Source organism: Galendromus occidentalis, unplaced genomic scaffold, assembly GCF_000255335.2.
Source record: "Galendromus occidentalis unplaced genomic scaffold, Mocc_1.1 scf7180000077484, whole genome shotgun sequence".
Lineage (NCBI taxonomy): Eukaryota > Metazoa > Arthropoda > Arachnida > Mesostigmata > Phytoseiidae > Galendromus > Galendromus occidentalis.
In genome coordinates this window covers 1,837,809-1,852,412 of record NW_003805472.1, presented here as the reverse complement: position 1 = coordinate 1,852,412, position 14,604 = coordinate 1,837,809, and the positions used below count along the sequence as shown (strand labels likewise).

The 14,604-nt window shown below is 51.0% G+C and overlaps 4 protein-coding genes across 4 annotated transcripts; 3 read left to right on the top strand and 1 right to left on the bottom strand.

Annotated features, from left to right (window-relative positions):
* Positions 1-903: 903 nt before the first annotated feature.
* ATPsynB (ATP synthase subunit b, mitochondrial) lies at positions 904-2,381 on the top strand. Its single transcript, XM_003745557.1, has 4 exons — positions 904-1,192; positions 1,418-1,707; positions 1,813-1,922; positions 2,072-2,381. Exons 1-4 carry the CDS (start codon positions 1,014-1,016, stop codon positions 2,258-2,260), a joined length of 768 nt encoding a protein of 255 aa, XP_003745605.1. The 5' UTR covers positions 904-1,013; the 3' UTR covers positions 2,261-2,381.
* Positions 2,382-3,247: 866 nt separating this feature from the next.
* On the top strand, positions 3,248-5,881 carry LOC100903901 (sodium-coupled neutral amino acid transporter 9 homolog). The gene is made up of 10 exons (XM_003745682.1): positions 3,248-3,365; positions 3,439-3,653; positions 3,779-3,967; positions 4,068-4,183; positions 4,314-4,434; positions 4,610-4,714; positions 4,833-4,994; positions 5,130-5,327; positions 5,468-5,558; positions 5,698-5,881. Exons 1-10 carry the CDS (start codon positions 3,319-3,321, stop codon positions 5,879-5,881), a joined length of 1,428 nt encoding a protein of 475 aa, XP_003745730.1. The 5' UTR covers positions 3,248-3,318.
* A 716-nt stretch (positions 5,882-6,597) lies between these two features.
* On the top strand, positions 6,598-7,909 carry LOC100897490 (uncharacterized protein C16orf52 homolog B). Its single transcript, XM_003745556.1, has 4 exons — positions 6,598-6,848; positions 6,985-7,088; positions 7,188-7,301; positions 7,406-7,909. Exons 1-4 carry the CDS (start codon positions 6,746-6,748, stop codon positions 7,589-7,591), a joined length of 507 nt encoding a protein of 168 aa, XP_003745604.1. The 5' UTR covers positions 6,598-6,745; the 3' UTR covers positions 7,592-7,909.
* Positions 7,910-8,058: 149 nt separating this feature from the next.
* On the bottom strand, positions 8,059-11,796 carry LOC100903758 (glucose dehydrogenase [FAD, quinone]). The gene is made up of 10 exons (XM_003745681.1): positions 11,640-11,796; positions 10,670-10,872; positions 10,282-10,475; positions 9,944-10,196; positions 9,633-9,800; positions 9,400-9,522; positions 8,888-9,257; positions 8,652-8,732; positions 8,364-8,505; positions 8,059-8,269 (listed from the first exon to the last, which is right to left on the bottom strand). Exons 1-10 carry the CDS (start codon positions 11,794-11,796, stop codon positions 8,059-8,061), a joined length of 1,902 nt encoding a protein of 633 aa, XP_003745729.1.
* Positions 11,797-14,604: the final 2,808 nt, after the last annotated feature.

The window sequence follows — 14,604 nt, the reverse complement described above, 5'->3', positions numbered from 1 at the left end:
AAAAAAAATCCTGGGAACGCTCCTGGTCAGATCCTCCATCCGCTCGGAACCTTGCAATGGCTTTCTAAGGAACATAACCTCCAAAAAGCAATGACCTCCCGGCGGAGCAGCTCTTCAGCAATGTGCGAAATGAGTCGCGAGCAAGTGGTAATAGAGAGAGTTTGATAAGCTCGACCATCAGCGCCAGCCGAAGCGTGCAGATATTCGCTGGCTCTTGCCGCCGTGACTAAGCGAGATTCGGTCGGCTGCCATCCGAAATCTCTGCCGGCGTTTGATTTCCTTCGAAATTCGGTTCTGGAGAGAGGACAATCCCGAGAATCCACGCTTCATTCATCGATTCGAGCGTCATCAACCAGCTATCGGCAATTCCTGGATTTATCAAAGAGTTTCCCCGCTGCGAGGAAACGAAAATCGGAAGCGATTCGCAATCAATCGCTGAATGTGGGGCCGAGCTTGAAGAGAAGATTTGAGATCGATTACATCGGCATGCGTATTTGCGCATTTTCATGTTTGGAGCCTCGAAGCCTCGGACAGGCATTGCGAACTCTGATGAAAACGAGCACTGTGAGAGGGGCACTGAGGTAGCGATTAGAGAACCGGATTCAGATTGAAGGGGGATCGCCTGGAACCGATCGGGCTGCAGGCATATCAGACACCGCCGAAATTATCGTCGATGATCAATGACCACTGAATGGCTGATCTGATATTCATCCCATCTCGATTCCTTCATCCGAATGAGCTTCCCCTGGACTTTCGCTCGGTGGAGCAATCTCCTCAGACCTCCCAGGTCGGATCATTTTCATCCCTTTCTATCCATCCTTTTTATTATTCGATTCGTCATGGAATTCACCGAGCTCTAAGCGCGCTGCGCTCAAATTTGAGCGCCTCCGCCATATTTGTTTTGGAAGTGAGCCTTCGACTGTCGGTCTTGGGAAGACGACAGCAGAAGGGCACCGAGGTCGCTAGGATTCTTGCTCCGATTTCTTTCTGAAAATTCGGAGCCTGAAGCCGTGATGTTGTCGAGAGTCGCTCTTGCGAGGAAGTTGGCTCCGGCCACCCTTGCCAACGCCAGGTGTTCAAGCACTCAGCCCGTCCTGTGGAAACGCGAAGTTCTCGAGGTTAAAGAACACCCTGATAGAGATTTGGTCAACTTCCCGCGACTAAAGCAGCCCGAGCTACCAGGCCCTGTGAGGTAGGGATAATACGACAATCCGCTGAGTCGCGAACAGCGGTTCGCGAGCTGAGTTGCTGAGGAGTTCTCAGGAACGACGAAAAAGCAAACAAACAAACGAGCAAGCAAGCAAGCGAGCGAGCGAGCGACAATATAGGTATTGATCTCATCTCGACAGAGAGAGCCCTCCGCGAGCTGTTAGTGAGCGACGTCGGAGAGAGTCAAGTTCGATTTCACTGTCTCCAGGATGGGCTTCATACCCGAGGAGTGGTTCCAGTTCTTCTACCCCAAAACTGGACTTCTCGGACCCTACGTCTTCGGGGCCGGTCTCATCACCACCGTGCTGTCCAAGGAGATCATGGTCGTTGAAGAGGAATTCTTGTTCGGAATCTGTTTCTTCACCATGATCGCCGCAGTCCACAAGATGTACGGCAAGGATGTAGCCGCTATCCTCGACAAGGAAGTGGACAAAGAACTCGAGGAGAACAGACGATTCGTGCACGAAAATGAGAAGTCTATCGAGGAAGCCATCCAAGGCAAGTTGCCGCGTTCAGACAATCGCTTGTTTGCGGATAGCGAGTTCCGTAAGTTTCGAGCCGTCGAAGTCTTGTACATGAGAATCAACTCCCTGTCGTTCACAGGGGAACTACTCGCGCAGAAGCAAACTGCGGCACAGGACATGATCATCGAATCCAAGAAAGAGAACATCGCTTTGCAGCTCGAGGCCGAGTACCGTAGACGGAACCTGAAGGTGTGTTTCAACCGGGATTTCCGATCGCTCAGTCTGCACCTCTGCCTTCCGAGGAGACCGCGCGATCCCGGGAACCACGAGGTGTTTTCTCAGACACAGGACATGGCCATCGCTGAATTATCCGTAATGACGTGGATATCTCTTCGCAGGTCTTCCAAGAGGTTAAGAAGAAGTTGGACTACCATCTCGAAGTTGTAAACATCGAACGTCGTCTTCAGCAGCAGCACATGGTTGACTGGATTGTATCCAACGTCTTGAAGTCGCTATCGCCTCAGCAGGAGAAGGAAGCATTCAACCAATGCATCGTCGATCTTAAGTCTCTGGCTTCGAGAGCCTAGTCTGTCTGCGAGGAAATTGTTGCGCACGAAATCGAAGCATTGCCAGACCGTTCGGGAGGATTGAAATGTCAATGGCTCCGCTCGACGGACTCGAATAAACTTTAGCGTCTATGGAAATCTATCTTGGCCGGCACGGCGTTTTCTTCCTTAGCTCATCGCGAAGGTTGGAACGACGGTGAATACATCATGCGTCGTCGCTGATTCTGGACTGTTCTCGTCTCAAGGGAAAAATTTCCGGGCTCAGACTTCGGAGAGACCTCCGGGCGCGGGAACAGATTCCGATTTCGAAAATTCGATTCAGTATTCCCGTCCCTCATAAAAGAATTCATCGACAGCTCAGTTCTGTCGAATTCATCATGCCGATTAGGGCCATATCAATGAAGCCATCATATCACACATACCTGTACCGTGAGTTCCGAACCCGACACGGGTTCCTCTCCAAATCGCGGAGAGGCAGAAGGATTGTTGCGCCGGAAGAGGTTTTAACCCTCTTTTCGTTCGCTATAGTTCCATGACAAGCATAGCGAAAAAGCCATAATGCGAGCGCAATGATTGGAAATAGGAATTCGGGGTCTCTGCTCGGAGCTAATCCTCGCTCCCAGAAACCCTCGTGGCAGCGTTTTTATGTAAAGCCGAGTTTTCACTGTACATAGATAGATTGCTGACGTCCATTCTCCCGGAATATTCTCTCGACAGCCGAAACTGTCGATGGTCCTAATGAACCGGGATCTCGAATCTCGCGCGAGGTTTCTCTGAGCCTGGGACTCGAGAACGCCTATTGAATATTATTATCGATGACTGCAAAAGCTCCTTATTCCCTCTTTGAACACAGCAAGGCTCCAACACATTATCCGATCCGCCCAGTGGGACAGCTCCATCTGAAGGTTCTATTGAGAGTTCTCATTAGTTGACGTCATGGCGTTTCTCCACGACGTACTTGCAGATCCTTGTGACTGGCGAGCGCCGTCAGTTTTGAGGCATCCACTGAGGAGAACTGAGGTCGAGCGTGTGTGTACTAGAGATATACTCGCAGACTGCCGGACGGTTTGTTTCTCGGCATGGCCGACGCAGTCGGGAGCAAAACTCACAGCAGCCTGGTCACCATGTGAGTTCCTATCCCCAAAATCGGAAACATCCCGGCAGCAGACAACGATCGGATCCTTGCGTTTGAATTACAGTTTTGCGATATGGAATACCATGCTGGGCACATCGATGCTCACCATGCCCTGGGCTGTCGCGCAGGCGGGAATCGGGGCTTCGATAATTTGCTTCGTGATCGTTGGTGCTCTCTGTCTCTACACGACGTACAGGGTGGTGGATTCCCCGAGATTCCTACAGGAGGCACCCGTGAACCCAGACACGATGCCTTCCTACAGAAGACTCGTGGATCCAGGTACGCACTCTCGCAAGAGGGTCCGCCGGAGTCGCATCGAGCGAGCACCGGAAGGAATTCGTGGGAGGAGTCTGATCTGCTACGTCATCGGTTGAAATGATGAATGATCCAAAAAACACTTACAGCAAAACGTCTGATGGAACCGGCTCGCAAGAATGAAGATATAGAGTTCGTGGACGTTTGCGCGAAGCTTCTGGGACCGATAGGTCGTTGGGTGGCTGTCATATTCTCGGCCGTGGCTTTATTAGGAACAACAATCGTGTTCTGGGAGCTAATGTCGAAGTTCTTGCACAACCTCGGGCTTTTCGTCTACGGTAAGATTTCCCTGTCCAGGACAAGCAAGATGGATCAGGTGAATTCACCCCATGGATCCCTCAGATGGGGTTTCTCTCAATATCATAATCTCGCCCCCAGACGTTGCGTCTGGTCACCATACTCTCCTGAAGATCTCAAACCCCTTGGAATGTCACGGGAATAGCGCTCCGAGCAATATAACCGACGACTACGAGACGGAACCGGACTTCCGGAAGGTATTGAGCAAAACTCTTCTGCATTGATGGATAATAGGAGCCACGTTTTGATAATATCTTGAGTAGGGGAAGAATACGATGGATTCGCGGAGGATCGCGGTCTCCGAATCATTCGGGAGCTGCTTTACAGAATACATGGATTTTCGGAGTGCTCGACAATAGATTCACGTGGCCGTGCGTACTCTCTCTCGTCGTATTCCCCCTCGTCAGCATCCGAGACGCTGGTTTCACCCAGAAATTCACAGCCCTCGGTGAGCTCGATGTGCCACAGGAGCATCGGTCGAAATTTGACGATCCGACGACATGCTTCTGTCAACATTGCCTAGAGTAAATGGAACCTACGTGGATTCATTTAGATCCGAAGCGAGGTGTTGGAGCAGCTCGAATTCCCTAAATATTTGATTCTTGATGGTTCTCGTCCCACAGGGACCCTCTCGGCGATATACCTCCTCGGTTTCGTCACCTATCACGCCACGGAGTGGGGAGTGAATATCGAGTTCTCGAACTCCACCTCCGTTCACTATGATGCTCGTGAGTGTCTCGAGCATTGCGATCGCTATGATCATAGATGATCAGATATGAGGAAGACATCACGAAACTAATCTTCCTGCCCTGCGGGAACCATCTCTGAGGAATAATCTCATTCCAGCATTCAAAACAACTTTCGTCTCACTGACCGGAGTGCTGTGCATGTCGTTCTTCGTACAGAACTGTATTCTCACCCTCCTGAAGTTGCAGAATAATCCTGCGAAGAACACAAGAGATCTCTGCATTGCCTTCGGCTTAGTGGCAGCAACGTATCTCTTGATAGGTGGGCTGGGATTCCATTCTATAGTTTCCTTGGACTCCGAATCCGGGAGAATGCATTGAGGATTTCCGACGTCTTGAGGACGATCCGGGATCTATGTCTTCCACTGAGGAGAGTCCTGGAATCCTTCCCTTCCAGGGATACCCTTCTATCTCACTTTTCCCCTGAAGAAGGGCTGTATATCGGCCAATTTTGTGGGGAACTTCGCTGCGAACGACAACCTGGCAACGGTGACGCGGGCATTCCTACTCTTGCAGTATCTGAGCTTGTTCCCGCTGATAGCATCGATCCTCAGAGACCTCGTGTTGAAGACCGTGTGTAAATCCCCTGATTCCGGTGAGAGTGTCCTCCGGGCATGTCCCTCAACGACAGTTGACCCGTTGACAGTTTACCCGACATTCGGAACAAAAGGCTCAGATAATAGAGATAGCGACCTCTCATCAAATGAGACTTATCGATCAAATCTCTTCCTCCAGATTATTTGAGGAATTGCCTCTTCAATTCAGCTCTCATCGGTGTCTGCATTTTCATCACAATTTTCGTCCCTCAGATCGGAATTATTCTCAGGTGAGCTGATCAGATCGGATACGTACCGTAATAGATGTTAGTGGCGAATGTTTCCGTTGCCATTCTCGAATTCGGAAATCTATTTTGGGGGGCACGATACTTCAGCCTCTATATACAGTACTAGGATTCGCCCTTTCAGGTATTGCGGAGCAATGACTGGAATGGCATACGTATTCGCCTTGCCCTCGATCGTCTACATGGTCGGCTCGAGAAAGCACGGGAAGCTGGGAATTTTCGGAGGCATCTTCCATAGTGTCTTGGTGGTCTTGGGAGTCATCAATATGCTTGCACAGTTTCTAGAATCGTATTTTTTGGAACAGTGATTCGAGGGGGACGTTTAGCGGTCGATGCGCAGAAGGTAATTTCGCGAGGGACAATTTCTAGCTGGGCCGCGAGCGGTCTCTTCGCTGGAAATCGTTTTTCGTGCGGATGCTCATCTCCACCCCACACGCTCTGCCCTGGCGTTGAATCAGCGGGTCTGACTCCTTCAAATTATTCCTCGAGCTTCTCGTAGACATCACGGCATTCAGGCGTAGAATTTCGAATAAACTTTCCTTTCCGCACGAATGCCCGGAAGCACCTCTCATTTCATGGAGCCCGATCGAGCAATTGACGGCATTGGGAGGCTCGCCTACGAGGAGCGTTAGGCTTCTCAGGGGATGGCGGATTATTCCGCTCTCGATTCAACGCTTTTCGGCTCCGACCCAATTCAAGCTCACACTGCGGCAGCACTGGAACCGAAAAGCGGTGAGCGACTCCCCGCTGGGTTCTTCTGTGAGGGCATAGAAAGTCTAGAGCCCAGAAGGTGGATCGTTTGCGCCCGGACAGAGGCAAACTTCGAGATCCTCCTGAGTGATCTCGTAGCGTGTGAATGCCGCTTGAATCAGGCAGCTCTTCGCTCGCGATACATATCGAGGGCCCGGAGGCCCGAGCGCCCATCACAGACCGGGAGGTCTTTAGCTCTGCGTCTCTGAGGATCAGCTGCTCCGTCAAGCGCTGCTCAGGCTCGGTCCCCTCCTCGTCGGATACATCATTGTTTACATCGCGATGAGCTCCGTAGCCGATGTTGCGGCGAAGTTCCGGAGAAAAAAGTCAGAAATGTAATCCCGAAACTCAAAGCGATTAGCCGCGTATATGGGAATATTCTGGCTCAAGAAGTCGCACCTGTCGTGAGGAAGAGGCTCGCCATGGATAAACTGTCTTTGATATCCGGAACTCTTTTCATTTGTGCCAACGTTTTTGCGATTCTCAGTCTCATCCTACCGGATTGGATCATCAGTGAAGTTGGAGGTAAAGTACACGGCGGACACTTTCCTACAGAAGACTTTCGACCCTCAGATGAGCTCCTCAGCGTCTCTATTCGGGAATAAATTCGGGGTCTTGGCCGCGGACCTCGTATACGAACGTTCTTCCTATCTTGTCACAGGGGATACTCGCCTGGGACTTTTGCAGACTTGCATCACAATATACGGTCGCAATGGGCTGACATGTTATCCGCCGAAACTCCAGATCGAGTGGATGATAACTCTGGTACGTTCTACGTCGCCTATCCTACTCTCTTCACGCCAGTGATCCTTCATCGTAAGCGAGAAGCGGGAGGATTGATCCTCGACCTGATTCATTTTCCAGACATGCATAATTCTCGGTTGCGGATGCATCACTGCAACGACGATTCTGCTGGCTCTTGCTCAACGTAGTGCCGCTATCGCTTACTACGCTCGATGGTCCGGTTTTGCTGCCATGGTGCGTTCCAAAATCGAATCGACCGGATACGTAAGGCACATAGAGACCGTAAAGAGATAGATAGTCATGATAGTTTAGAGAGAGTAACAAATGTCTCCTTGCAGGTTCTGTTCTGTTTCGCCGCCGTCATCTTCCCGATCGGTTTCGGCACCGACCAAATAGGCGGAGAAGCCTATCAATTGCCCTCATCTCATCAAGTTGGGATCTCGTATATTCTCTTCATCCTCGCCCTGTGGATAACCGTCATCTCGGAGCTATTCGCGGGGAAGGTTTGCATGCCCCACTTTTGATGGAACCCACATTTCTCCGAGGTCCTGGGGCGGAGTACACCGGTCTTCTCAGGAAATTCGAGGAGGTCTCCGCCGTGGATCATGCAACTGTCGACTCAAATCAACAAAAGTATTCAACGATCTGTGATTTTGTTGGGGAGATGCATCGGAACCTTCAGAGATCGAGAATCTCAGGAAATGACCCAACGAGACTCAGCGAGGTCAGGAACCCTCCTGATAGAAGACTCCATTCAAAAGCTTTAAAGAATCACAGAAGACGTGGAAATGTACAGGAATGAATGAGTAATAAAGATCTACCGTGAGGATGACCATATTTGACTGATCAAGAGGTTTTTTTCTCGTATCCCGCTAAGGCGTTGCATGATTGACCGATTTTTGAGAACAAACGTCGTCAATCCGTCATTTGTGCGCAACTTTATTATACGGTCGCACAGGATATCTTTCCGTAGAGAAATGCGGGAGCAAGTCTATAAGAGGGAATTATCCTGAAACAAGGAGTTCGCCAAATCGGAAGGGACATACAGAATCGAGCCGTCAGGAAGATGAGCGCTCCGGATACCCTTGATCAGATCAGCCGCACGTTCTGCTACCATGATCACGGGAGCGTTCGTGTTGCCGGAGGGGATTTTCGGGATGATGGAAGCATCTACAACGCGGAGTCCCGAGATCCCCTTGACTCTGTAGAAGACCGTGGGAGCTTATCGTCTCATTATCAGACCGACGGAGCTAAGCTGGGAATTGACCGAATCATTCAAGCAGTTCGGGGTCGTACCGGAGCTGGGTGTCCACCACAGTGCTGGGGTCAGCCGGATCTCCCATCTTGCAAGTACCGACCGGGTGGTAGATAGTGGCTGTGTAGGTACGGGCCATGCACGCGAGGTATTCATCCGAATGCACCGGATATATCTCACACCCTGTGGAAAATTAACAGCGAGACTCGAAATCAACACAGAGAATAGATTCCGTGTCCGAACGCGCGCGTATCCGGAAGGAGCCAGTGGATTTCCACAGAGCGACACATGGCGCACAGAGAAATAAATAGCAATAAAAACTTATTCACCGGGGAACACCATGTTGAATGGCTGTGCATTGAACTTCCGGAAAGGCTCCGAAATACCGATGGCGAAGCATTGCTTCATGGCTGTGGGATCAATGATTTCGTCGTTCTTTTGTTTTATCTTTCAGCTGGATTCCTATTGTATAATCGATGAGTTCTGCGAGAATGCTGCGAACCATACGAAGATAGGAACGTCACCGAGTCGGCTTCTCGCCGAAGCGTATGTAACGAGGACCTACCTTCAACGAGAGTGAGAACGTCTCGGTTCTTTGTGAGATATCTCGGATTGATCAAGGGAGGATCATCTGGATCAGGCGAGAAAAGCTTGACGTAGCCTCGTGACTGAGGTCGGAGCAGCACGGGGTACAGAGTGAACGAGTCCTGGTGGAGATGCGGTCGGTAGACTCGATCGAAAAACTCGTCGGAGATACCCATGACTTTCTTGATCGTTGCGCCCCCGTCGCCCGCTGGCGACGACGACACGAAATGGATCTCGGCATCGGGCCAATCTCCGCTATCGTTGTTATACTTTGTCTTCAAAAAGCCGACGCCTTCCACTCCGCCCAGAAGCGTCAAGGGACCCCGTTTCTTGAAAACGTATTGAATCACCTGGAATGCGCAACCTCAAGCTGAGGATCCCGTCACGAGATGAAATATGATGATGATAATACTATAGATGACCCGGCAGTCGATTGAGGTGCACAGTCTAAGGGAGGGTAGTCTTGGAGGGAATGAACTCTCCGCCACGTACTTTGTCGATGTCCACGCGCTTCCTGACGACAGAGAACGTCTGATTGATGTGGAAACTCAGACCGGCAGCTCCTATGTGGTCGTGAAGATTGCGCCCGACCGGGAGATCTGCTACCACAGGAATCTGAAAATCAAGTCCAATGGGATCGCCTTCGAAAAATTGTGAGGTGCTCCTAGAGACACGCTGAAGTTTCTCCGCGTGCCCGACGTGAAAACCGAGGAACGTCATAATACCCCGAGCGATTGCAAGTGTTGGGATGGTCCTATACCGGACAGCATGAGGATCTGGGGAGAATTGATGGCACCCGCCGACAGAATCACCTCCTGCAAAGCGTGAACGACGTGCGGGAATCCACGGAAACGGAACACGACGCCGACACAGCGCTTGCCTTCCAACACCAGCTGTGAATGAATTACAAAAACTGATCATCGTCCGTCAGAACCGCAGTCCGGGTCTCTCGTTCCGAACGAGGCGATCTCTTCTTTTGTGAACTTTTCCGAAGCGCATTCCGGGCTTCAGCCATCCACCGGAGAGAGCATCTCACCTTGAGTACTTTAGCGTTAGTGAGTATATGAAGATTTGGCCGCTTGCGAGCTTTATACAGAAATGCCTTTGCTGTGCTGACTCGCTTCCCATCTTCGACTGTGCCCTGCGGAATATCGAAGCGAGTCTGGATGTGACCATTGTAGTCGCCCCTCGGATAACCCAAAGTTTCTCCTGCCGCCACGAATGCCTCGCCCAACGGCGATCGGAACGGGGCTCTCTCTATGGTCAAGGGACCTCCGCTGACATGATACCTGTTTTGGATTCGACAGATCTTAATAGAATCGACTCGTGATGGAATCTTTGAGTGCTGCGATGCGAATCCAGTGCGTTACTTACCCATTTCGTAGGATGTCCGGATCTCTGTTGTTTTCTGACTTCAGGAAGTACGGGAAAACTTCTCTCCAGCTCCATCCGACGCAGCCCATGCCTGTGTCCCAGAAATCATAGTCCTTCCTATTACCGCGAACGTAGAGCATATAGTTGAGCACACTCGAGCCACCAAGAACTTTTCCGCGTGGCCATTGACTTTGCTGGAAATTTTTGCTTCCTCTAGGTATTCAGTCGAATACCTCTCTAGCGCAGAGTTTCGGTCCTCGAGCTTGCTCTTCATCACATTCTTTAACATTTTTTGTGACAATATGTTCTTGATATATACGTCACAGTTTGGCTCGTTCATGAATATAATAGGGTGCTGGGGTTCGACGAAAAATCACGCAAGAATTACCCTGTTGTCCAGACCGAAACAAGCGACATCCTGCGGAACAGTTTTGTACTGCCAATCAACCCGCGTCTTCTGGAATTCCGCGGCTAGGAGCGGGACATCGTGCAGCGCCGATTGAGCTCCTCCCGCTTCCAACAGAAGCACTTTGACTGTCGGATCTTCTGATAGTCTGGACGCGACTACCGCCCCGGCGGATCCACCTCCCACTACAACGGTGAATTGTTACGCTTAATGAATTCACGGACTCATGAGTGCTTAGCGTAATTCCGGTCGCCATCGGGGAACCATGGATGATTGAGATGATGAATGATGATACGTCAATGAACCGACTCGACCGCGAAATTACTATTGCTGGATCATTCATGACATCGAACAAAAAGATTTCGGAATGTATTGCACAAGAGTCTGCGATGCGGGCAAATATTCCGCTCAGAGTGGATCAATTCATCTTGGCGCTGTCTCTATCCCGCATGGGTAGTATTCTTGTGAGTCTTTGCTAGGGTGAACGCTGCGGCGAAAGCCATTGCTACCGCTACAGCTGCCGCTTCGTCACTCAGTCATCAAGCAACGTGTCCAGGCTCTGGCCGGAAGCCCCCGCTCGGTGTCTGTCAAAGCGTGTGTCTGAAGTGCATCCGTGAGTTTCGCCCAACAGAGCCACGAGAGCGCGACCGCTATAGACCACAAGAGCCCAGGGTTCATCGAGGGAATTACCGTCGTCACTGGAGACGTAACTGACGAGCTTCAGTGCTTCTTCAGTGCGCGCATTTGATAAGAGTCGATCAAGGTTACTTGGGTGTGCAGTGCTTTCGCTAGCCATACCAATAAATTAGGGCTTCCAAGTTCATCGATTGCGTGATAGTCGGAGAAAGTCTGCTCGTGAGTCAGTTGTTGAAACGGAGAGAAATATATCCCAGCTAGCTCTAGGAGTTCCCGGGGCTAATCCATTAGGAGTACTGGTAGTGTGACGCCTCACCTATTATGTAGTCATACTCGGGATCGAAGTTTTTCCGGTTGAACGATGGAGCCTCGATCTCACTGTATACTATAAGCAGAGCCATGAGAGGTAGAAGCGAGAGGCCGGTCAAAGCCTTCAGTGCCACCCACTTCAAGGCGACTTGGGACAGCAACATTCTTCATGACCTGTAGGAGTGCCGAACTTCCTTAGCCATTCCCTTCGATCCGCTTCTTGACCTGTCCGTTCCAAACCGACTCTTCGGAAGGCTTCGGAAGACCGTCGTCACTTCTTCTAAGGGGAGTGCTCCGGGGAGCTGTAGGAAAGGCTCATCGGAAGCGAGTCATCGATAGAATCGAGAAACTCACCGCGCGGCAACCTGTTCTCGGATCGTCCCCGGACTGGATTTGGCACTTCGCACTGTCTTCGGCGGGCGCAGTCAGCCTGCCATTTGCTGGAGCTCTGTCATCCCGCGAATGATTCGACCCGTTCCCTGAACTCTACTCCACTCGTGGCTCTGTATCCTACAGCAGCAGCAGCCGGTCTACAGAGCTGGAAACAATAAGTCTGGATCAATCCGAAAATCTTCCCCCGGGCGCCTAGAAGAAGGAGTCGCTCATATTTTCCATGCGCTATCCGCCTTCCACCGAGGTTTCTCAGGTATCGCACACAGACAATTATTGAGAGAGCCAGCGTCGCATGCGACTTCGAGTCCGCAGCAGAATCGCCGACATTTTATTTTTCCATAAGAGATCATACATGCATTCTGAAGGTCCATGCTTTCTGATCTCTAATCCTTGATGATGGGGAGGGGAGTCCATACAAGGGCTCCAGAGCGGCTTTTACGCTCGAAGGGTCTTTCGTACTCATTAAGCACGCGGGGGGAACCCGATTCAGGGAGAGTAGAGCTTGTGAGCTCGAAAAGAGCTCCCGGGAAAATGCCTCTGAAGAAACATTTGAAGGAATTCAATGGGTGTGAGCTCGGGGAAACTTCCGGGAGCAAGGAAGAGAACTAACCGTTCGAACTCGGAGACTTCTGCTCTGGTGCACTGCCGATCTATGGTCCTTGAGATAACTGGGCGAAGCCGCCACCGAAACCCTGCACTGACTGGGCAAGTTCAGTCGAATGGGATTCGGATGAGACTAATGAGAGCTGGCTCCGTCACGAACACTTTTATGAACTATATGATGCAACCCGGTTCGAATCCAGCGAGGGGAACTTCCAGGGCTCACTTAAGTTAGTAACGACGTCTCAGAAGTCAATCTGTGGAGCTGTGAGCTCTGTGAATGCGAGTCGTACTCTTCTCCCTCAGTCACTGGGAACACGCAGTGCAGTCGTTCTGTCGAACCTGGGAAACTATTCCCCGTCGTTGTCGACTACCGGTCGGCACTGAGATTCAAATCCCATCGAATATCCGCCCGCGTCGTTCTTAGGAGCAGCTTATTGGTGAGGGTGTCACCGCAAGCGGAAAGTGCCTCCTATAATAATAACACGCACACAAGCGAACGCGCTGGGTGGGGCTGCGGCTATGGATTTCACTTTCACCGCTGTCCCACTTAAACTCCTCTCTTCTCAGTACGATTATACAATGCATTCTTCGAATTGTGAGCTCATCATGCAGCCGATGCGATCTACGACTTCCCAGTTAGTTCATAAGTACCGGCATACCCCGATGCGGAGACAGCGCATCGCATTTGCAGAGTGTAATCTCATGTACCAAGCACCATGCATTACTCGCGCGAAGCCCATTGTGTAGACACCACGGCATGAATCTGCATTAATTTTCGAAAGTCTCCCCAAGATTCCCCTGACAGCCCATCCGAGAGGAGGAAGCAGGCTGGAGCTCGAGACTGGGGTGATGCTTACCTAAAGTCCGATGATCGGCTCCCGACGACATTCTGGGCCTCCAGACACTTTGGTCGAGCTCTCGATCCTGACTAGGATAAACAGGCATAGTGTGGATCATGGGTATCCCATTTCTGCGAGCGTGAAATTTCCCCAGCGAGCTCGAGCTCCATCTGATCTCTAATTTTCCGGAAGGAGGGGGGTAGCCGGCTGAGACGTTACCGAACAGCACAATTGGTCCTTTTATCATTGACCTTGACAGACGGTAGCGACATAAAAACGAGCGAATAATAATCAGCAGCCTACCGGAATGTCTCATCCAGAAAGTCGATATCTGTCAAGATATCGAGCCCGACTCGGGAACGTCTTACGCGTTGGAGTTGATCGTAGCCTCAAGAAACCTTGTTATCTACAGCGAGACGCCCTCGAAAAATCTTCTGAATAAAACAGCGAGGTTCAATGGGACGCTCTCAGCGAACCGAATTCACGCTTCCGATTGGAAGCGTGAATCGAGATGAGGATCCCTGAAGGAATCCAATCTGGAATGTTCTAGCCGAGATACTCGTCATCTTTTTTCGCGAGGAGCTTCTCCGAGAACTTCCTGTATGACTTGGGTACCGGCACAACTGACTTAATTGTTCCTCCTCGATGTTGTTTGACAAGCATCCACACAGGATTCACGCCGTCGCCGAAAGAATGTCGTCAGCTACTAAATCTTATTGGGAATTCGGTATCGGCTCGACACCGGAGCTGACGTCTCGGCTTCATCATCTGTTTTCCGAAGTGTGCATAACCCAGACGGGGAACGTGAGGCTCCGCACGTCACGGAACGCTTCCACTTTTTCACCGTTTTGCAGTGAACATTGTCTTTGGGCGAGCCGGCTTCCTCCTTGGAACCGCCGTTTCACTGGGACGGAGACGCGTCATTCCGTTGTGAACGAGACGGTCCGGACTAGTTGACTCGTCGGAACTGGAGACGCGCAGGGGACGAAGTTCCTCTCAAGTGTGTTGTCGGAAACAGAGAGAAGATCCAGTCGGCGGGATGAAAACTCCGGTTCGGGATCAACTAGGATTCGCCAAAGCAAATGGGGGCGCCAAACGCAAAGTCACATCCTACTTGATCCGAGATATTTGTGGAGC

Coding starts and splice junctions, on each gene's coding strand:
- ATPsynB (XM_003745557.1), top strand. CDS start 1,014: ATGTTGTCGAGAGTCGCTCTTGCGAGGAAGTTGGCTCCGGCCACCCTT. Junction 1,708..1,812: donor TATCGAGGAAGCCATCCAAG/GCAAGTTGCCGC, acceptor TGTCGTTCACAG/GGGAACTACTCGCGCAGAAG. Junction 1,923..2,071: donor ACCGTAGACGGAACCTGAAG/GTGTGTTTCAAC, acceptor ATCTCTTCGCAG/GTCTTCCAAGAGGTTAAGAA.
- LOC100903901 (XM_003745682.1), top strand. CDS start 3,319: ATGGCCGACGCAGTCGGGAGCAAAACTCACAGCAGCCTGGTCACCAT. Junction 3,366..3,438: donor CACAGCAGCCTGGTCACCAT/GTGAGTTCCTAT, acceptor TTTGAATTACAG/TTTTGCGATATGGAATACCA. Junction 3,968..4,067: donor CCTCGGGCTTTTCGTCTACG/GTAAGATTTCCC, acceptor TCTCGCCCCCAG/ACGTTGCGTCTGGTCACCAT.
- LOC100903758 (XM_003745681.1), bottom strand. CDS start 11,796: ATGTTGCTGTCCCAAGTCGCCTTGAAGTGGGTGGCACTGAAGGCTTTG. Junction 10,476..10,669: donor GTTTCGGTCTGGACAACAGG/GTAATTCTTGCG, acceptor AAAAATTTCCAG/CAAAGTCAATGGCCACGCGG. Junction 8,506..8,651: donor ATTCAACATGGTGTTCCCCG/GTGAATAAGTTT, acceptor AATTTTCCACAG/GGTGTGAGATATATCCGGTG.
- LOC100897490 (XM_003745556.1), top strand. CDS start 6,746: ATGGATAAACTGTCTTTGATATCCGGAACTCTTTTCATTTGTGCCAAC. Junction 6,849..6,984: donor GATCATCAGTGAAGTTGGAG/GTAAAGTACACG, acceptor ATCTTGTCACAG/GGGATACTCGCCTGGGACTT. Junction 7,089..7,187: donor TCGAGTGGATGATAACTCTG/GTACGTTCTACG, acceptor TTCATTTTCCAG/ACATGCATAATTCTCGGTTG.